This window comes from Mobula hypostoma, chromosome 12 (genome assembly GCF_963921235.1).
Source record: "Mobula hypostoma chromosome 12, sMobHyp1.1, whole genome shotgun sequence".
NCBI lineage: Eukaryota > Metazoa > Chordata > Chondrichthyes > Myliobatiformes > Myliobatidae > Mobula > Mobula hypostoma.
Genome location: NC_086108.1, coordinates 60759525 through 60782488, shown reverse-complemented (window position 1 = coordinate 60782488; position 22964 = coordinate 60759525). Strand labels below are relative to the sequence as shown.

The following is a 22964-nucleotide window of genomic DNA, read 5'->3' as shown; positions in this document are numbered from 1 at the left end:
AACAGAGCTTTGCATTGCAGGGCTCATATTAAAGGTGAAGTGTACCAAGCATTACTACAAATTTGTAAAGGATTTAAATCAACTAATGCCTTCCATGGTGCTTTTCTGCAAATAGCCATATCAGTTAAGTTGCTATAGCTTGTTGTTAGTTGCACGTTTGACTTAAATTAAGCTTACTGTCATTCAGCCATACACAGTCCTCTGGGGCCTGGGTTCAAAACACACTATATATAGTCACACACAGCACATAGTTATAATCCAGCATATTATCATCATTATCATTACGTACCGTGTGGGCTATTATGGTTTTCCATCTGTCTTTAATCTGGGAAGTATTACTAAACTCTTCAAGACTTCTGCCTGTCCATCTCTTGATGTAACTCATGAATGTCATGTGCTGTCAACTGACTTTTTCTTCCATTGATTTTTCCCATCATGCTTAAGTTTCTCTTTGTTCAGTACATGTCCCAGAAATTATAGCTGCTGTTTCCTGATTTATCTCTTCTTATTCCGGCTTTTCACAACACTTCCTTATTTGTTACACTGTTCTTCCACAATATTTTCATCGTCTTTCTCACAAACCACCTTCGAGTCTTCCCTCATTTTGCCTTGATATTATCCAATGTTCACTTCCATATGTCCGTGAAGAATGAACATAGCACTGCTACACTCGTGAGTTTTGTATCCATAGAAATTGTCTTTCTTTAGTATCTTGCTGAAACACTGGAACATGCATTTAGCAATGCCAACCTTCCTTCTAATTTCAACATCAGCCCTACTGTCAGATGTTACTGCACTCCCTAAGTAATTGAACCGCCGTTTGTTTGGTTGCCCACTTTCAGTTCACATTTCTGTATTTCTTTCTACTTTGTGACAACCATATCTTGTTGCAGTTGATGGTCAATCCTCTCTTTGCATTTTCTTCAAAGACTTTATCTGGTATTTCTTGGAGCTTCTCTTTGGAAATAGCAGTCAGCATTGTGTCGTCTGCATATCGGAGGTCAAAAGAACAAGCCAGTGTATACTGCTGTGAAATAAGATTATCACAAGTCCCTGAGTAACCGGGCCTAAAGATCTACTGTTTGACATAAAGTACAAGCGGCATGTTTATGTGAGACAGGGCACTATTATAATAAAGCAGGCAGTCATATAAATAAGTGAAAACAGCAACAAAAAAGACAAAAAGTGATTATTGCAGGATGAGGGTATGTGTGTGAGTGTGTGTGTGTGTGTGTGTGTGTGTGTGTGTGTGTGTGTGTGTGTGTGTGTGGTTGTCGGCAGGGCATTCAGACAGGGTGTACAGGTGTGCTGGGTGGCAGCAGGGGATTGAGAAGTCTGACAGCCTGGGGGGAAGAAGCTGTTACTAAACCTGACAGTTCTAGTTCTTGTGCTGCGACACCTTGCTCCTGACAGATTGTGGAAAGAATATCAGAGGTCCCTTTTGATAATGCTGGGCGAACTACATATACAGTGGTGCTGGTATATGTCCTAAATGGAGGAGGGGAGACCTCAATGACGTTTTCAGCTGTCCTCACTATCAATTGCAAGGTTTGCGATCTAATGCATTGCAAATCACCCACCAAACAATGATGCAGCTAGTGAGGACGCTCATGATGGTGTTCAGGTAGAATATGCTGAGAATGCGGGTGGGGAAGCTTCACCTGCCTTAGTCTCCTCGGGAAGTGGAGGCACTGCTGCGCTCTCTTGACTAAAGGGGTGATGAGATCATCAGTAAGAAACTTGATGTTTGTGACTCTCTCCATGGAGAACACGTTGATGTGCATTTGGGAGCGGTGAGCCTGAAGTCCACAGTCATTTCTTTAGTCTTGTCCCCACTGTCACTTGGGCTGTTGTGTTTGCACCAGTCTACAGGCTGCTCTGCCTCTTCCATTCATGCCATTTCATCATTGTTGCTGATGAGGCCAACCACTGTTGTGTTGTCAGTGAACTTAATGATGTGGCGAGAAGGGCATTTGGCAGTACAGTTGGGCGTTAGCAGCGTGAACAGGAGCGGGCTGAGCACATAGTCCGGGGCGGGAGGGCACCAGTACTCAACATAATGGAGCTGGAGATATTGCTGGCAATACGGACTGTCTGTGGCCTCTACATCAGGAATCCAAGATCCAATTACAGAGGGAGGTGTTGAATCCCAACACGGATGGGTTTCAATCTCTTCAACGGCGTTACTGATTTCAGATGAATAATGTGGATGTATCAACACGACCAGTTCAATGGGAGAATAATGTACCCTGTGTTTCATTTTGATAACTGAACGTGAAGCCAAGAACTACAGCATTTCTGAATTAGCAGTATCTCATGGGTATGGATTAGTTACTGGAACTCAATTTTTGAAGCATACTGAAGAGAGATGGTGCATTTTATTAATGTTTTCCAGAATTCCTACTGACTGAGAAGATTTAGGAGTGGGGTCTTGAGGCAAAGGCAACATAGTAAATTACATTATTAGTCCAGTGGTGGTGTTAGGGGAATAGTGAAATATGGCAGTCCTGGATTGATACTGAGTTAATGACGAGTCTGGGGTTTGTCAATGTGAGGATGGTTGTAGAGAAGGGAAAATAACATTTCCATGAGGTGAATCATTTGGAATCTGAATAGTGGAAGTAATCTTCTAGTTTCAAAACTTGCTTTAAAACTTTTCTTGATTAAATTCACTTCTTTGTGACCTGTGACTCAGCATTTTTGATATTCATAAGATTTACTTTTTTGGATATCAAAAATAGCAAGTTATTTTTATTACCGGTACATGCACTACTTCTGATGACTAACAAAAGAAAATGTTATGGAAAATAATTCTATTCTCTTACATGATGTATGCTGCTATTATTAGTACCTACTGTGACGAAAGTACACATAGACTAAGATGTTAACTGTCCTGTGCTGGCACCAGTGGGATCAGCAGTTGGTCTGCCACCTGTCTTCAGGAGAAAGAGAGATAAGGAAAACAATGGAGCAGCATTTGGAGATGTTAATGAAGGGACGGGAGAGTTTAACGGAAGGAGACAGTCTGAGAGCTGTCAAGATCGGCTCCTCTTTGAACCCTGAACTGTTTGAAGTGATGGACAGGCGATACCCCAGCAGGGGGATAAAAAGGGACAGGTTCTCTAAGGCAACACACACACGACACCCCGAGGTAACGAGACCCTGGAAGCGGTGCGTCTCCCACAAGTTGGTTTTGGAGGGCTGGTCACGGGACCAAGCCATAGACGCACAGGGTGGAAAGGAACGATCGGCGGGAACCTGGTGTGTGTCCGCCCTTGCCTGGGTGCCAGGTTCACTGTAGAGGAACGGAGGGGTCACAGTCGGTGACCTCAGAAGACATTACAAAGGGCTCGCCTGAAAGCTGACTGCGAGGAATATCGAAGGTCTGTGTGGAAGCCGTTTTTGAATATTCATTCGCTTTCTCTCTCTCTCTCTCTCCCACGGCAGTGATTACTGTGAATTGAACTGAACTCAATTGAACTGAACTCAATTGAACTGAACTTTGCGTCACTTTGAAACTGGTCATTTACCCCTAGACGACGATAGAGCTTGATTGATCCTATTATCCTAGTTTCTGTGTACATGTGCGTTTATCATTACTGAACTGTTGTATTCATTATCCTTTTGATTAGAGTACTGTGTTGCTTATTTCTTTAATAAAACTTTCTTACTTCCAGTAATCCAGACTCCAACTGAGTGATCCATTTCTGCTGGTTTGGCAACCCAGTTACTGGGTACATAACACTACGTACAACCTTAATAATGCCTGACAAAAGCAGACATGGACTCAATAAAGATGTGGAACACGTCTTCCCACGAACTCCAGAAAGTATGAACACGTGATCAGTTGTGACTTGAATACTCTTGAGAGGAGTTGATCTTTACTTTTGAAACAGTCATTGGAAAACATAACACAGAAGTGCAATGGTGGAACATTTTTCCTAAGGATGGTTTTCTCTCTGTAAAGTTTGTGATGATCACCAAGATGTACAAGCAAATATAAGATTACATGAATGTTCCTGAATACTTAAATCTTGGTGCTTGATGCATCAGATACTATCAAAATGAAAACCCGGAATTCTCAAAGAAAATACATGTACTTTTAATAGAGTTGGTAAATCCTCAAATTGTCTATCATGGAAGTTGATGCTTTTTACAGACATTAGAATCTACAAAGCTGTTTGAGATTACAGACAAATGACTTTGGACTGAAGAATATAGAAACATCTGTTGCACCTAATACTTTGGCTTGATGACAGGGTTATTTTATGTGACATGTTTGTTTTGTTAATCTCTAACTCATTTAAACAGAGATTTTTGTCAGCTATATATTTATTACCATAAGTAGTAGATTTATCTGTAAATTGCCACCAATGATTGTTTTAACCCTTTTTTCTGGTTATGTGGTATTGGCTAAATGGAGTGGGATCAGGCGGGTTTAGTATGAAAGAGATGCAGTTTTATGTTTCTTCATCTACCTGAGGTAAGTATTGGCTGTCCCCACCACTTGCAACAGTTTAATGGTGAGAATGACCAGAAAGTGGTCATTCTCACCGTTAAAATGTCTAGAAAGTGGTATTTGGTTACTGATTAATCAAATTTTACTCTGTGGGCTTTTGAAATAACTATGTCTGAAATTATAAATATTGGACAATTCCCAGGCCCAAGATTTTCACTCCTGAGTATGTGTGAAACTTTTGGATCAATAGTAAAAATAGGTATAAGACCAAGGTTCTAAGTGGGGAGTTCCTTTTCATTCATCCTGGTTTTTATGCTGTAATCATTTTGATCAATATAAATTAAGTTTCCAGTTAAAAATTAAATCATAAAATGATCAGATTGTGATAGACCACATAATACTGATCAGAGCAGTGCGTGCCTAGGCTACTCTTGCACCCACACAAGACAACAAGGGAAAAGGCAGAAGGGAGTGGTAAGTTCTCCTCCAAGTTGTTCATCATCCTGACATAGTCATGTGTCACCCCTCCTTGCTGCTGGAACTAAATCCTGGAAATCCCCACCCAGTGCTATTGTGAAAATGCTATCTTTTCCAGAAGAACTACAGAGGCTCACCATTTGAGGATGCCAGTGATACACACAATTCTGAAGGTTAGAATGACCTTTGTTTATTTTTACTTTGCAGGTTGGTTTTGATATGACAAAGGAAGCAGCACAAAAATGTTATGAGGAATCTGGTGTGCGTCCCACTGATGTGGATGTCATTGAACTTCATGACTGCTTTTCAGCGAATGAACTCATCACTTACGAAGCCCTTGGACTTTGTGCTGAAGGTAATTATTGATTGAAGTGGACTTTTGGAAGTTTTATTTGTATTATAACTTGACATGGTAATAATTTGGGGATTGATGGAAAGACTAAAGAACCTCAGTAGATGTTTAATATGTGTCCGTTAACAATGAGCTACATAATTGTTCATAAAGAAATATAATATTTCCATTTGGTGGGATAGGATTAGGCTCTTAATTTTTTTAAGAGGAGTGAAGCATATCTGCTGATGTCATGATTTGTTTATTCTTTATACTGGTTGTAGGAGGAAAGAACGGCGAGGGCTAATGACTGGTAAATAGTGATGTAGATTGTGCTAATGTAGTAACTGGGAGCCGCAGACAAAAGTAGAGAGGTAACGTAGCAGTGACGACATCCAAGCTTCAGAAACTTCACTAATTGTGTAACACCATGCACCTATTGGATTTACTGCTAGACCTGTGGATAATCATTTTATTCTGTAATTAGGATCTAGTCTCTTACTTAATTAAGCCTTCCTGTAGCTTCCATTCTCTTATGAAAATGTAGTTTTACCCGTAATCGCGTCAAATGAGTTTGTAAAAGCTGTACCGAATTTATGCTTAGGTGTATCAGCTTTGGCTGGTCTTCTGGTGCACACCAGTTTTTAATAACTCACCCGCTATTTCAAATACCAACTTTGTGTGATCTTTCAGCTGGCTCCTACTGTGCCTTTTTCTTGGATTCTTTCCCCCTTAGTCTCACCCTCTGCAATATCTATGGCCTCTGTATTGCTCAGCTTGGAGGCCTCTGTCACCACCTCTATTGTAAATAAATGACATTTCTGTACCGAAATATTCCTTTATCTTTTTTTAATATTGAGGTGTGCTGTGCATATTCTCTCACCTGGAATTGGAGTAAAGAATTTCACAAACAGACAATGCAGCTTGTAAATGTAAATGACCTTCAGCTCATCAGACTCACTAGGTTAAAACGCTATTTCCAGAAAAGAGATCAGTGTGCTCACCTACGCCATTATTAATTTTCTTGTTAATAATCTTTCTAAGGCACAGATAATTATTCATACTATTGGGCAAAAGTGTTGGGCACATGTATATAGCTAGGGTGCCTAAGACTTTTGCACGATACTGTACTTGTCAACATGGAGCGGAGAGTGAGTTTGTAAATCTGGGGGAGTAAAGAATGTTTGGAATGGCGAGGGTGGAGTGCCCTGGAAGGGGTGTGGGGCAGGTGGCAGAGAAAGAATGCTGTGGGCGGGCAGTGGTGCGGATGCAGTCACAACCAGCCCTGAGACACCAGGCAAGGTCATTTGATTCCAAACAATTGGTTTATTGACCATTACAGAATGCCTCTCTGGTGCTCTCTGCTCAGTCCCCTCTTCCCCATTTCCCAAACATGATTCCCCTCTCCCTCCCTACTTCCCACTCTCAGTCAACAGTAGAGACCAATATCAGAATTGGGTTTACCACCACTCATATATGTAATGAAATTAGTTTTGATTTTGTGGCAGCAGTACAGTGCAATACTGCAAAAGCCTGAGAGACCCTAGCTATAAATATGTACCTCAGACTTCTGCACAGTACTGTATATGTCCACATAATAATCCATTTCTAGTGTCAGGGTTCCTTGAACAGTAATTCCTGGTCACATGGCATGGACTGGACAAAGCAATTAGAAATGTCCCATCTTGGCAATGTACTAGTTATTCATGCACAGAATAACAGTGAGGATTTAATTATTAGCTCTGATTTAATGAGATAGCAGAACAGCAAAATCAGTAATATTTCTTCTAATTGCAGAATGAATACATGTCAATCTGAGAAAAACAGTTTAATGTACTAACATTCACACCCTGGGCCCTGTAGGTTTGGCCACATAAGTGGTGTATCAATAGTTCCATTCCACTCTCCCTCTGCTTGTCAAAGGGTCTATTACCATGCAATCCCTCTTACTGGGAGAAATTGAGTACAAACATTATTCAGTGCTCAGTACTCACTCGTCACTGACAAGAGACTTCTGCATAGTGCACTTGAACCAGTGTTTCACCTTGAGGTATGACTTCCCGCTGCAGCACTCTGATCCACTCCTCAGTCACCCCAACACTTGTGACAGCTGCAGCATCTGGCTTTTTAATCCCCGCCTCTTCCTGCCATTGAAGGTCCATGTAGTTGTTAGAGGTGATATACTGTGATGTATCCAATTACAGCTTCATTTTTTTTTACCGTTCTGGAAGATTATTGAGCATTTCCAAAATTTCCTTTCTTCGTCTTTCCAGCAAGCAGCAATATTTTGCTTTTCTGTTCAAGCTTGTCAGGTAATCTGGAGCAATATCCTGATGAAGGGTCTTGGCCTGAAACATTGATTGTTTATTCCCATCCAGTGATGCTGCCTGACCTGCTGTGCTCCTCCAGCACATTGTGTGTATTGCTGTAGATTCCCAGAATCTGCAGTACCTCTTGTGTCAAGTAATCTGGAGTGCTGGAATCATATTTCAGCTCTCTGTCTATTTAGATTCTAATTCCTGTTGCTGATTTGGTTTTTGCTCTTCTAGGTAAAGCTGGAGAATTGATTGACAGAGGTGATAATACATATGGTGGAAAATGGGTCATAAATCCAAGTGGCGGACTGATATCTAAAGGACATCCATTGGGTGCTACAGGTACAAACTGTTCTTTGTTGCAGGACTGTCACTAATTGAGAGAAAGTAACCTGGAATAATGTGCTACAAAGATAGGAAAGCAGAGAGAGTAACTCAGCTATTTCCGCAAATGTTCCAATGTGACCTGTAAAACTAAGAAATTTATGTGGAACCAGGGATACAAGTGAGATTGTGAGTGAATATTTCTCATCAGTATTCATCAGAGAGAAGGATAGGGAGACTGGAGAGTTAAGGGAAGGGAAGGGTATGTTGTAACTGTGGAGGGTATTTCTTATCAGGAAGGAGGAAGTGTGAATAATATCAGAGTCCATTGGAGTGGATAAAGACCCAGCGCCAGAGAGGATCAAGCCCAGGATGCTAAAGGAAGCAAGGAAGGAGATTTCTGGGGTTCTGGCAGAGATCTTTGCATCTTCATTAGGCATGGGTGAGTTACGAGAAGTCGAGGGAATAGACCCTTATTCAAAAGGAGCATTATAGGTAAGTGTGAAAACTACAGGCTGTGTCAGCCTTGCATCAGTGGTAGGGAAGTTGCTGAAAAGAATTATGAAGGATAGGATTTATGTTCACTTGGAAAGTCAGGGATGGAATGGGAGGAGTCAGCAGAATTTTGTTCAGGGGAGATAATATTCCAAAATCTGTTTGTGTTTTTTTTTGGGGGGAGGAGGTAACCAAGGAGATAATGAAGGTAAGGTAGTTGATGCTCCGACAGTGAAGGAGGCCATTCATGGACATATCAGAATGGGAATGGGAAGTGAAATTAAAATGGGTGGCTACTGGGAGATCCTGCTTGTTCTGGTGGATGGACTGTAGGTGCTCGGCAAAATGGTTTCCCGATCTACATCAGGTCTCACCAAATACAAGAGGAGGCCACACTGGGAGCACCGGACACAGAATATAACCCCAGCAGACTCACAGGTGAAGTGTCGCCTCACCTGGAAGGACTATTTGGGGCCCTGAATGGTACTTTATGGCCTACTCCACTGTCGGGATAGGGCCAGACATAGGTTGGAGGAACAATACCTTATGTTCCATTTGGGTAGCCTGCAACCTGATGCACGAACATTGATTTCTCAACCTTCTAGTAATGCCTCCCCCCTCACTATTTCCCATCCCCTTGTCCCTCCCTCATGTTATCTCCTTGCCTGCCCATTACCTCCCTCTGGTGCTCTTCCCCCCACCCCTTCCCCTTTTTCCTTTCTTCCATTGCCTTCTGTCTGTCTCACCAATCAACCTCCTAGCTCTTTGCTTCATCCCTCCCCCTCCAAGTTTCACTAATCGCCTTGCGGTTCTCTCTCCCCTCCCCCCCCCCCCCCACCTTTCAAACCTACTCCTCAACATTTTTTCTCCAGTCCTGCAGAAGAGTTTCGGCCCAAAACGTCGACTGTACTTTTTTCTATTAATGCTGGCTGGCTTACTGAGTTCTTCCAGCATTTTGTGTGTGTTGCTCGGATTTCCAGCATCTGCAGATTTTCTCCTGTTTGTGATCTCAAGTGTGAGGTAATGCACTTTGAGAGGTCAAATTCTGTTAGGACACATAGAGCAAATGGCAGGGATCTTACAAATATTTACTGATGGACATCGGGATGCAAGTCCATAGCTCCCTGCAGGTGGTGAAAGAGATAAAGGGTTGGAGAAGGAGGAATCTGAGAGGAGAGGACAGAAAGCCATGGAAGAAAGGGAATGATGGGCAGATAAGGAGAAAAGACAAGAGAGGGGAATTGGAATGGTGAAGGTGGGGTGGAGGTGGGCGGCTTCACTGGAAGTTCAGTAAATTAGTGTCCAAGCCATCAGGTTGGAGGAGCAACACTTTATATTCTGTCTGGGTAGCCTCCAACCTGAGTATGGCCTCACCATGGCAGTAGAGGAGGCCGTGGACTGATATGTCGGAATGGGAAATAGCATTAAAATGGGTGGCCACTAGGAGATCCTGCTTTTTCTGGCGGACAGAGCATAGGTGCCTGGCAAAGCAGTCTCCCATTCTACATCGGGTCTCACCGATATACAGGAGGCCACCGGGAGAACCGGATACAGCAGATAACCCCAACAGACTCACAGGTGAAAGTGTTGCCTCACCTGGAAGGGCTGTTTGGGGCACTGAATGGTAGTGAGGGAGGAGGTGCCCTCTCACAGTTGCTATGTTCTAGCACACTCCTCAGTGCCCTCCCATTCACTGTGTAAGACCTAGCATGGTTGGTCCTACCAAAGTGCATCACTTTGCACTTGTCTGCAGTTTGAAATATGGAACATCCATTGGTTCCTGTACATTCACAGCACGTTCTACTTCAGCTCAGTGCTCACAAGAAAATGAATCTCAAGGTTGTATATGGTGACATACATGTACTTTGATAATAAAATTACATTAAACTTTGAACATTATACAATGTTTGGAGCTTCACCTTACAACATAGGAAACATAAGGAAAAATAGTGCTCAAAACAAGATTCAAATATTCTTATTAAACGTGATGACAGTTACTCTGTTGCATTACATTGGCTGTTGTTATTGTGTCTAAAATCACCTGGTTTCTGTTATTTTCAACCCCAGCTCTGGTTTCTTAAATATTCATGGAGAAAAATGATTCCAGGAAAATTTAGTTTACTTAATACCAGTTGGAAAATATTTATGCATTTTCTTTTGTATTTTATTGTCTTATGAGAGCTGAATTAAAACCTGCCAACTGCAACTCATTCATCTTTTTTCCTTAAATGTCATTCAAGAATATGGTGCTTTTATCCTTCCTGTCTGAAGTTACGTTAAACCCAGATTGTTTAAAGATGGTAAAATTCGTGATTTTTGGCACTGTCTATACCCATGCCTTGAGAATGGTGCTACAAATGTCAAAGCTTGTCAGCAGCTTCAAGACACGAAGGGAAAAAAAATGGAGAGAGATTTTTACAAATGTGTAACTATCTTTAATGTAGATAGTGATTTCAGAAAACCAGGAGAAGCTGTCTGCCTTAATGTAAAGTATATCCTGAATTTATGCCATTTTCGAGAAGACTGTAATGTTATATCTATATCTTTATGCAATATGAATGAACGATGCTATTTTGGAAATATTGTACTTTTTTCACCAGGGGGATGTTTATTTGGCTATTAATTAACTGCAATTAACATGTAAAGTTTATACAAGGGGAAGGTAACCTCCTTTATTGAACAGGTAAACAAAAAATATTAGCCCAGAATTTCTGGTCAGTATTGAGCTGCTGTACTCACTGCTGTTCTGCAGGCTGTCTGCAAGCTGCCTAGTGTAGTTCCCTGAGTGGGAATTATTCAGAAGTATTCAATAACTATTAAAACATTCCATGAATCCATTTAAAGGCTAATATTGATTTTTTAAAATATTAAAAACAACTTTAATATTTAACCACTACTGAATTTGAAATTGCAAATCATTCCTGCCTATGACTGCATTAATATTATAGAATTTCTATAGCATTATAATTTAACTGGAATTACCTCATGATTAATCATTTTTAATCACTCAACCAACCTAATTTTTGTGGCAGCAGCCTTTTCAGCATTAAAAATTGAAAAACTCCAGGAGGGTGAATTCTCATAAGTGTTTGGATCAACCATTTATATTTTTACAATGAAGGAAGGGGTAAGGTATAATTACAATGCTGATGTTGGCCCAGTAGTTTACATTAATTTCCCCTGCGTTTTATGTAAATTTTTAAATACATTAGTATGGCAATAATCTCAAAATTGATAGAGAAATTACTGTAAGTTCCTGTATTTGAAAAATTCTGGAAAAGATATCCTAATTGTAATTTTTGATAGTTTTTCTCACACATAACTATAGAAGAAAAAAACTGATTGTAGTTGAAGAACTTAAAGCTAAGGGCCATCAGTAATAAAACAAAATGGCCTGAGAGTTGGTGGGAACTACCTACTAGTTGAATCTACACTTAGTTGGAGTGAATTCCCAGGTGAGGACTTCCTGAATGAAGGAGGCTCTTACCTCATTGGCAAGGCCACAGAATTCCCATAGGGAAACCTCAGGAAATTGGCACTCCTTACATCAGTGTGGAATCAGTGCCAAAAACCTGTCAAGAAGTTGCATACTTTGGTGTTTCCGTACATTTATATCATGGTCTGAATTCATGATTATGTAGCTACGGTTTTGGCAGTGTAGAGAGCAATAAGAATTGGAATAGCAATTGGAAAGAAGAAGTATGGTAAGTATAGGTAATTAATTTTTCTAGATAGAAGCAGGAGTCATGAAGGAATCAAATGAGTGCTATTTGTGAAGAACATGGATTTAGAATATAAAATATTGTAGATTCTGAAAATTAACCTGTAAAGTTTATTGTTTGCAAAATGACAAGTGTCCTTTGGATCTTATACATGAATTTAATCTGCTAAGTAAAAAGAGATGTAGTTGTGTTTTCCTTATGATTTTATATACTCAGTGTATGTACCTTTAGAAACCACTCTGCTGCTTCTAATCAGTTTGCTTTTCATATTTTATCAGCTGCGCTTTTCTGCTGGCATTTTAGATTGAGCTCCATCTGGAAAGCACATTCTGTGGCTTCATTACAGGAAATTATTCCTTTTTCCCAGCACCCATATGTTCACCATATTAGCAGTGACCAATAATTTACTACGGTTAATTTAATGACTGCAATATTTTGCAGAGATTTTTATTTAATTGCATATTAATGATCTCAGTTTTTTTAGAAAATATGTAAAGCTAATCCACTCTGAGACTTCAGAAATCCAGTTTTAATATCATCTTGTGCATGAATGTTACTGTTCATGTAAATATATTCAGAACGGAATTGTTGGATTGTAATTGCAGTTAAATCATAAGGGAGGGAATGTTTATAAAAAGTACACATATTAATCTGTATGGGAAACAGCAGTTTGCTTTCTCTTTTCCCCTTGCCAGATGTTTTCTTCATAGGGGTTTGCTGTCAGATGTTCTCCAGTCCAGTCTAATAGTGGTAATCTGATATTCAGTATCCAATGAGAGACACTGAAATGTTCCGTGCATCTATGAACTATTGCAAAAGTCAGTTTCTTCACTAAGAGACCAGATGACAGAATATTGAAATGCAGCAGGGTGTATTTGTCTAATAAAATGTATTATTTCAGTATTTTTCTCCCAATTCAGCTGTGCTGAAACTAATTAAGGGGCCATTAGTCATGGATGTGCTTTGACAAGCTGAATCTAAACCAACCAGCTCCTAATCATTAACCGCTCACTCTCAGTGGCGCCACGGTAACATTGTGGTTTGTGCTACACTACTACAGCTCGGGGCGCTTCAGGGTTCAATTCTAGTGCCACCTGTAAGGAATCCGTACATCCTCCACGTAGAATGTGTGGGTTTTCTCCGGCTGTTCCGGTTTCGATCCACAGTCCAAAGACCTACTGGGTTATTGTAAACTGTCCCTTGACCCGATTAAGGTGAATTGGGTTGGTGGGGTTGCTGGAACGGAGAGGCTGAAAGGTCTGGAAGGGTTTGCTCCATGCTGTATCGCTAAATAAATGTCACAGGCTCCAGATAGCAATTAAGGGGCCACTTTGTTAATACCTGAGCTGGCTTTTGGCCGACTGTTAGATTAGATTATGAGGACACGCAGTCCTTTTTTATTGTCATTTAGTAATGCATGCATTAAGAAATGATGCAATGTTCCTCCAGTGTGACGTCACAGAAACACAAGACAGACCAAGACTGAAAAACTGACAAGAACCACATAATTATAACATATAGTTACAACAGTGCAAGCAGTAACATAATTTAATAAAGAACAGACCATGGGCATGGTAAAAGAAAGTCTCAAAGTCTCTCGAAAGTCCCATCATCTCAAGTAGACGGTTGAAGGAAGAAAACTCTCCCTGCCATGAGCTTCCAGCGCCGCAAACTTGCCGATGCAGCACCTTGGAAGCACCTGACCACAGCCGACTCTGAGTCCGTCCGAAAACTTCGAGCCTCCGGCACTGAGCACCATCTCTGCCGAGCACTTCGACCCCATCCCGGGCTGCCAGCAACAGGCAAAGCCGAGGATTTGGGGCCTTCCCCTCCGGAGATTCTGGATCCCACAGTAGCAGCGGCAGCGAAGCGGGCATTCAGTAGTTTCTCCAGATGTTCCTCCGTACTCTCACGTCTGTCTCCATCAAATCAGAATTGTGCACGGTCCCCTACTTAACAAATACCGATATCATTCACCGAAGAGGCAGTGCACGCTGTGTCGCGCCGCCATCTTCTCCTCCAAAGTGTTGAATCTACATACATGAGCCACTGAGTGTATGTCTGTAGTCTTCTGCGGCGGCAGCCTATCCACTTCAAGATTCAATGTGCTGTGCATTCTGAGATGCTCTTCTGCACACCATTGTTGTAATGCGTTGTATTTGAGTTACTCTCTCCTTCCTGTCAGCTTGAACCTGTCTGGCCATTCTCCTCTGACCTCTTGCATTAACAAAGGCATTTTCACCCGCATTATTACCTTTCACTGGATGTTTTTCGTTTTCCGCAGCGTTCTCTGCAAACCCTGTCGTGTGTGAAAATGCCAGGAGATCAGAGGTTTCTGAGATGCTCAAACCACCCCGTCTGGCACCACAGTCAAAGTCACTCAGATCACATTTCTTACCCAGTCTGATGTTTGGTCTGAACCACTTGACCCATGCCTTTATGAATTGAGTTGCTACCACGTAGTTGCCTGATTTGGTATTTGCATTAATGAGCAAGTGTGTAGGTGTACTTAATAAAGTGACCACTGAGTTTATTTCCTAGTAATCCAACTGGTTAAGTACTTATTCAGATCTGCTCAGTGTAGGCAATTTGCTGCACTTTTTCTAAAAAATGCAATGAATCTTACTGCCAACTTATTGTCATTAGCATCAAGCTCAAAACCTAAGGATCTTGTCGGTTATCTCTGCTACAGTAACTCCTTAGGAATGCAGGATATTGAGAGGAAATATTGCATCCATCAATCATCAACGGTTTGTCACATGATGTCCTGATACTGGTCTTGACCCAAAACATCAACAATCCCTTATCTCAGGGGTTCCCAACCTTCTTAATGCCATGGACCCCTACCATTAAACCGAGCCCTTGAGAACCCCTGTCTTATCTCCTCAAATGCTGCTAGATCCACTTCATTCCCCAGCAGTGTTTTTCTCCCAGACTCCAGTATCTACAGTCTGCCTTCTCTCATTGTAGGTCTTTTATTTCCCTTTTTTTTGCTTCTATTTGACCATATTATAACCAGATCTTGCTTGATTTATGTATTTCAAAGTGTCTTTTGTTCACGTTCATTGCCCGGCAGGAATTGCTTCAGGGGAATAAGCAGTGAAGCTTTTCACTTTAGCAAGGAAAACAGTAAAACATTTAAACAGTGAGACCATTGAATGCTGGTGTTCAGATATACTGTACCTTGTGCAAGCACCACAAAGGTACCATGCAGCCACTGCGTGTGAGGAGAAACACAAATGAACTGCTGCACTTTATCACAAAAGTGCATGTGTGGAGAGCTCTTGCTACAAAGATGCAGGGCTTGGGTAAGAGCACTGCAGACAATTCTAGCTTACCATTTAATGAATGTGTCCAGAAGCCTGTGGAAACATCTTCCTAATTTCAGTGAGATAGAGGCCTAGACGAATCGATCTCTGCTCATTCTTCAGAAAGGAGATCAAAAATATGCACGTTACTCCAGATGGAGTCTCACTAGGCATAGTATAATTGCAATAAGACATTTTTAATGCTGTACTCAAATCATCGTGGAATAAAGGACAATATACTATTTGGCTTCTTAATGGCTTGTGGACCTGTATATTAGCTTTCAGTGACTTGGGACACTGTCTTTTGTGCTCTTTTACACTCAGTCTCATACACAGAATGATGTGCCAGTGAGGAAGGGTCCCCTCTCTCCTCCCGCTCCCAACCCCCCCCGCCACGCCCCAGAAAGCACTCTGGCTGCAGCTGATGGGAGGAAGGCCCTTGTCCGGGTCAACCCACGTAAAGCTTTGGGGCCTGATACTGTACCTGTTTGGTTGCTGAGGGACTGTGCAGCCAGTAGAGGTTATAACAGACATCTTGAAAATCTCTCTGGAACAGTTCACTGTCCCCTCAGGCTTTGAGGCAGCCACCATCATCCCGGTGCCCAAGAGGGCAACAGTAACCTGCCTCCATGACTCCTGTGCAATGGTACTGACCACAACAAAGTTTTGAGCAGCTGGTTATAGGTCGCATTAAATCCCATCTTCCTGCTGCATTGGACCCTTTCCAGTTCGCTTATCACTCAAATCGGTCCACTGATGATGCTGTAGCCTCATCACATTTGGAAAATGGTGCCTCATATGCTGCTTATTGACTTCAGCTGAGCATTTAGTATGAAGAAGCTGGTGAGTAGACTGTCCTCTCTGGGTCTCAACACCTCTCTCTGTAACTGGATCCTGGACTTCCTGAGAGTCCGTGTTGGCAGAAACATCTGGAGCTTCATCACACTGAGTGCTGGCGCTCCCCAGGACTGTGTGCTCAGTTCGCTGCTGACACATGACTGCACTGCTAGATCCAATTCAAACTGAATCGTCAAGTTCACTGATGATGCCACAGTGGTCGGCCTCGTCAACAATGACAACAAGGTAGTGTACAGAGTGGAAGTAGAGCATTTGGTAGAATGGTGCAAGCACAGCAACTTGAGTCTCAACGTGGGCCAGATCAAAAAAAAGAGATGATTGTGGACTTCAGAAAGCTGCCGGCTGACCACCCCTCATTGGCCTACTCTGTGGAGACAGTGGAAACACCAAGTTTCTGGGAGTGCTCATAATGGACGATCTCACCTTGTCCCTCAACACCACTCTTTGGTCAAAGTAGCCCAGCAATGTCTCCACTTCCTGAGGAGTTTGAGGTGAGCGAGCTCTTCTCCCCACTGCCCCCCCACCATTTTAACCAAATTTTACAGGAGCATCATAGAGGTACTGGAATTGCAAGGCATCTGATCGCAAATCCCTACAAAGCATTGCAAGAACTGCTGAGAGGATCATTGGGGTCTGTCTTCCACCTATCAGAGATACGCAGAGCCCGTATCATTATCAGTTATTCCTCCCATTCATCCAACAATCTCTTTAACTCCTTACTATTAGGCAGGAGGCACCAGAGCATTAGAACAGGAACTGTTAGCGTGGGAAACGGCTTCTTCCCCCAGGCTGTAAGACTACTGAACTCCCTGCCATCACTCGGGTCTCAACACGTGTGCAATACCAGTAGCATTATACTGTTTAATTTTTAGCTTCTATTGTAAATGCACCTTATTGTTTGTTAATTTATTATTTTATGTGTTGTGTGTTTGAGTTATATGTACTGTGTTGTGCACCTTGGTCCAGAAGAATGTTGTTTTGTTTGGTGGTATACACGTGTACCATTCATTGACAGTAAACTGAACTTGAACTTAACCTAGACCCTGTGAAGATCAATATTTCCCAATTTTTCACCATTAAAACAATCTGTTTTGCTGTTTTTGTGCACCGAATGAATAACTTCACGTCTTCTCATGAAATGTCATCAGCTTTGTACTTGCTTACTCAGTCATCTTTCCCGCATCACCTTGAAACTTCATTTTTATCCTCCTTCCTACTCAGAATTCCTCTTTGTTTTGTATTATCACAAGCTTGGAAGTAAGAAACCTGTGCCCACTGACAAATCTTTGATTCAGGCACTGATCCCTGCAGTACCCAGCTAGTTATGGACAAATGCTAGGAAAGAACTTTTTCCCCCGTGGTTTGCTGTTTTCCTGATAGCTAATTCTCAAACCAAATCTAATCCCCAAATTTGCTCTAAGCTAATTGACTACGCTCCTGTGTAGGAACAATTATACACTTCTGTTGTTTCCTTATCTATTCTGGTGTTTGTATCCTTCAAGAATCAAAGTCAATTTATTATCAAAGATCATATATGTCACCATATACCCCCATGAGATTCATTTTCTTCCAGGCATTTACAGGAAAATAAAGAAATACAATAGAATTTATGAAAAATTGGCTCTAGGAGATTAGTCACATATGATTTTCCACCCATAAATCCATGCTGAATCTACTCTTCCTACTATTAAGTGTGGTGATATCATATTATGTTGGACAAAATGTTTGTTATGCCATAATATGAATGTGGTGTACAGTTTTGATCACCATAATACAGGGTTAAGCTGGAGAGTTTACAGAACAGATTCACGAGGATGTTGCTTTGAATGGAGGATTGAGTTAGTGAAAGTGATGGGATATGCTATCTGATTTTTCTTGAGTGAAGGAGACTGAGAGGTGACCTGATAGAGATAGATTTAGATTTAGTAACACTTTAAATTTCATCTGTCAAAGCCACAGCTGTTTGTGTCTTAATATGCACGCTTGTTTGCTATTTTGCTATTATACACTTGTGTATTTTCCCACTCTACCATAGCCATCTCTTATCTCATAACTACATAGTTCCCTCTGTCCATATTTTGGAGCCTAATTTTGGACTGAACCTGATCAAGGGTATTTGTGATAGAAGATATGATGGTGGTGTTCAAGAGGTAGCTGATGACACGTGAACATGCAGGGATATGAATGGTGCATAAGAAGAAGGAAGTTAGCTTAGTCTGGCACAGAAATCCTAAGCTGTACTGCTTTAATGTTCTAAAATTCAGTATAAAATTCTATCGTATGTTGGTCACTCTTCCTTGAATAATCCTTTCTAAAAATATTGTCAATTAACCCTTTCTCAATGCACAAAACAGCATCAAGTGTCTTGTCAGTTCTTGATCCTCAAGATAGTATACATTTCATGAAATTGGTTTACATCTTTTAAATACAGTACTGATGTAATTATCTAGTTTTTAAGTAGATTGAAGTCCTCAATGATTACTGTATCAACCTTCTTCCGTTGTCCTGATTTATAACATGCCCAGAATTCCAACTACCATTTTGTGATAAATATTTAACTTGCACCACCAGTCATGGAGTGGTATAACACACAGCAGGCCTTCCAGCCTATCAGGACTTTACTAGCTGTCAACCAACCATTTACAGTAATCCTTATTTATTTTCTTCACATTCTGATGAACTCCCCCAGGTTCTATCCCTCACCTGCATGCAGGGGCAATCTAGAGCAGCCAGATAAGCTGCCCACCTGCATGACTTTGGAATGTGAGAGCAAACCGGAACAACTGGGGGAAAAGCAGTCAGACAATGGGAAAGTGTAGTCTCCAAAAAGAAACACCTGAGGTTAGGAATGAACCTGTCAGTGAGCCAGGGGCTCTACCGGCCTTGCTGCTGTGCTGCCCATTGTTATATATTTCTTAGCCCTGCTGAAAGTGACTGTAATTCATTTTCTGTGAACTGGATAATTCCAAGGTTATGCAGTGGTGTGCTGAAATGAAGAACATTGCATTCTAAGGGTGGCAGTGAAAAGATAATTGGCCAAAGCAAATTTTCATTCCAGGAAAAAAAAACATGAGGTTTAGAGGAGTAAAGGGATGTAGTGACACAGTGTGATGACGTAAACCGGGAGGAAGTGTACATGGAGCTAGATGCGTTAGGATGCAGGGACAGTTTCTGTGCTGCGTTTTTATCATTTCTAAGTAACTTCCAAAAATTGCAAGCTCTTGATGTTTTTGTACTTTTATTCAAGAGGGCTATAATGATAGACCTAGTGATTAGAGACCCATTAGCCTAACATCCAGTAAGTTGCTGAAAAACATTGAAATGGATAAGATTTATTTGTTTTTGGAAAGGCAGGAACTGACCAAAGGTTGCCAGCATGGCTTTGTGCACAGGAGATCTTGTCTTACTAATTAGAATTTTTTGATGAATTGATGGGGAACATTGTCGAGAGGTGGGTGATAAATGTAGAGTATGTACAGTTCAGTGAGGCTTTTGATCAGGTTCTGCATGGTAGGCTGCTCTTTCATATGGAAGGTTGGATCATAAGGCATCCAGTGAGAGCTAACAAGCAATATAAAATTGGCTGGACAGTAGGAAACAGGCTGGAATGTGCCCCAGGGTTATTTATTATCTATATGAACGGTTTGGATGACAATATACAAGGAATTGTAAGTTTGCAGATGACATTGAAATAGCTGATATTAATGACAGTGAACTGTATCAAGAGCTGCAGTGCGAGCTTAATCAGCTAGGTAGGTGGGCTAAGGAGCGACTAATGGAATTTAATTCATATAAGTGTGAAACATAGACAATAGGTGCAGGAGTAGGCCATTCGGCCCTTCAAGCCGGCACCGCCATTCAGTATGATCATGGCTGGCTGATCATCCAACTCAGAACCCTATACCTGCCTTCTCTCCATACTCCTTGATCCCTTTAGCCACAAGGGCCATATCTAACTCCCTCTTAAATATAGCCAATGAACTGGCCTCAACTGTTTCCTGTGGCAGAGAATTCCACAGATTTGCCACTGTCTGTGTGAAGAAGTTTTTCCTCGTCTTGGTCCTAAAAGGCTTCCCCTTTATCCTCAAACTGTGACCCCTCATTCTGGTCTTCCCCAACATCGGGAACAATCTTCCTGCATCGAGCCTGTCCAATCCCTTTAGAATTTTATATGTTTCAATCAGATCCCCCCTCAATCTTCTAAATTCCAGCGAGTACAAGCCTAGTCGATCCAGTCTTTCATCATATGAAAGTCCTGCCATCCCAGGAATCAATCTGGTGAACCTTCTTTGTACTCCCTCTATGGCAAGAATGTCTTTCCTCTGATTAGGGGACCAAAACTGCACACAATACTCCAGGTATGGTCTCACCAAGGCCTTGTACAACTGCAGTAGTACTTCCCTGCTCCTGTACTGAAATCCTCTTGCTATGAATGCCAGCATACCATTTGTCTTTTTCACGGCCTGCTGTACCTGCATGCCCGCTTTCAATGACTGGTGTATAATGACACCCAGGTCTCGTTGCACCTCCCCTTTTCCTAATCGGCCACCATTGAGATAATAATCTGTTTTCATGTTCTTGCCACCAAAGTGGACAACCTCACATTTATCCACATTAAATTGCATCTGCCATGAATTTGCCCACTCACCTAACCTATCCAATTCACCCTGCATACTCTTAGCATCTTCCTCACAGCTAACACTGCCGCCCAGCTTCGTGTCATCCGCAAACTTGGAGATGCTGCATTTAATTCCCTCGTCTAAGTCATTAATATATATTGTAAACAACTGGGGTTCCAGCACTGAGCCTTGCGGTACCCCACTAGTCACTACCTGCCATTCTGAAAAGGTCCCGTTTATTCCCACCCTTTGCTTCCTGTCTGCCAACCAATTCTCTTTCCACATCAATACCATACCCCCAATACCATGTGCTTTAAGTTTGCACACTAATCTCCTGTGTGGGACCTTGTCAAAAGCCTTTTGAAAATCCAAATATACCACATCCACTGGTTCTCCCCTATCCACTCAACTAGCTACATTCTCAAAAAATTCTATGAGGTTTGTCAGACATGATTTTCCTTTCGCAAATCCATGCTGAATTTGTCTGATGATTTCACTGCTTTCCAAATGTGCTGTTATCACATCTTTGATAACTGACTCTTGCATTTTCCCCACCACCGATGTCAGGCTAACCAGTCTACAATTCCCTGGTTTCTCTCTCCCTCCTTTTTTAAAAAGCGGGGTTACATTAGCCACCCTCCAATCCTCAGGAACGAGTCCAGAATCTAAAGAGTTTTGAAAAATTATCACTAGTGCATCCACTATTTCTTGGGCTACTTCCTTAAGCACTCTGGGATGCAGACCATCTGGCCCTTAGGATTTATCTGCCTTTAATCCCTTCAATTTACCTAACATCACTTCCCTACTAGCACATGTTTCCCTCAGTTCCTCCATCTCACGAGACCCTCAGTCCCCTACTATTTCTGGAAGATTATTTATGTCCTCAAAAGTGGCACTGGCAGACAAAAGTGTTACATTTTGAAAGGACAAATCAAGATAGGATGTTTGCATTGAGCCCTGGGTACTGTTGTAGAACAGAAGGACTGTGGAGTCCAGGTGTATAATTCCCCTAAAGTGGACTCATATGCAGATATGGCAGTGAAGAAGGCTTTTGACATTCTGGTATTCATCAGTCAGCAGGGCATTAAATATAGAAGTTGGGAAGTTATGTTATGATTATATAAGACATTAGTGAGGTCACACTTACAATATTGTGTTCAGTTTTGATCAGCCTGTGACAGGAAGGATGTGATGAAACGTATACAGGAGTGTAAACAAGATGTACAAGGATGTCGCCAGGACTCAAGGAGCTGAATTGTAGGCAGAGGTTAGATGGGCTGGAAACTGAGGGGTTATCTCTTTGAGGTACGTAAAATCATAAGGGCAAAGGCAAGGTGAGTGGTCTTTTTTCCAGGGTTAGGGAATCGAAAACTAAAGGACATAGTTTTAAAGTAAGAGATGAAAGGAATAGTAAGAACCTGAGAGGCAAGTTTTTAACACAACGAGTGGTAGGTATACAGGAACAGCTGTGTCAGAGGAAGTGGTTGAGGTAGGTATATTAGGTAGATTTAAGAAGTCCTGTATGTAGGCAGGTAAATGGGTAACATGAGTTAGGGATATGGGCCAGGTGCCGGGAAGTAGGACTGAATTAAGTATACATCTTATTTGGCATGGACAAGCATAAGCCAAGGGGCTTTTTTTCTGTGTTGTACATATCTGTATCTACTTTTTGTGTGCAGTGTACAGTGCTTATGAAAAGTATTCACTCACCTTGGAAGTTTTCATGCTTTATTGTTTTACAACATTGAATCACAGTGGATTTAATTTGTTTTTTTTTTAACACTGATCAACAGAAAAAGACTTTTGTGTAAAATTGAAACTAGATCTCTACAAAGTGATCTAAATTAATTACTAATATAAAATACAAAATGATTGATTTCATAAATATTCCCCCCCCCCTTTAATATGACACACCAAATCATCACTGGTGCAGCCAATTGGTTTCAGATGTCACATAATTAGTTAAATGGAGATCTGCTTGTGGAGACCTGGATGCAGTCAAGGTGTTTCAATTGACTGTAGTAAAAATACATCTGTATCTAGAAGTTCCAGCTGT

The 22964-nt window shown here is 41.5% G+C and overlaps 1 protein-coding gene across 1 annotated transcript in view; it reads left to right on the top strand.

Moving 5' to 3' along the window:
• scp2a (sterol carrier protein 2a) overlaps positions 1-22964 on the top strand; it is a 99377-nt gene that overhangs the window by 40561 nt on the left and 35852 nt on the right. The window contains exons 10-11 of the mRNA XM_063064239.1: positions 5144-5291; positions 7817-7924. Coding sequence (XP_062920309.1) covers positions 5144-5291; positions 7817-7924 — 256 coding nt within the window. The remainder of the gene's footprint in view (positions 1-5143; positions 5292-7816; positions 7925-22964) is intronic.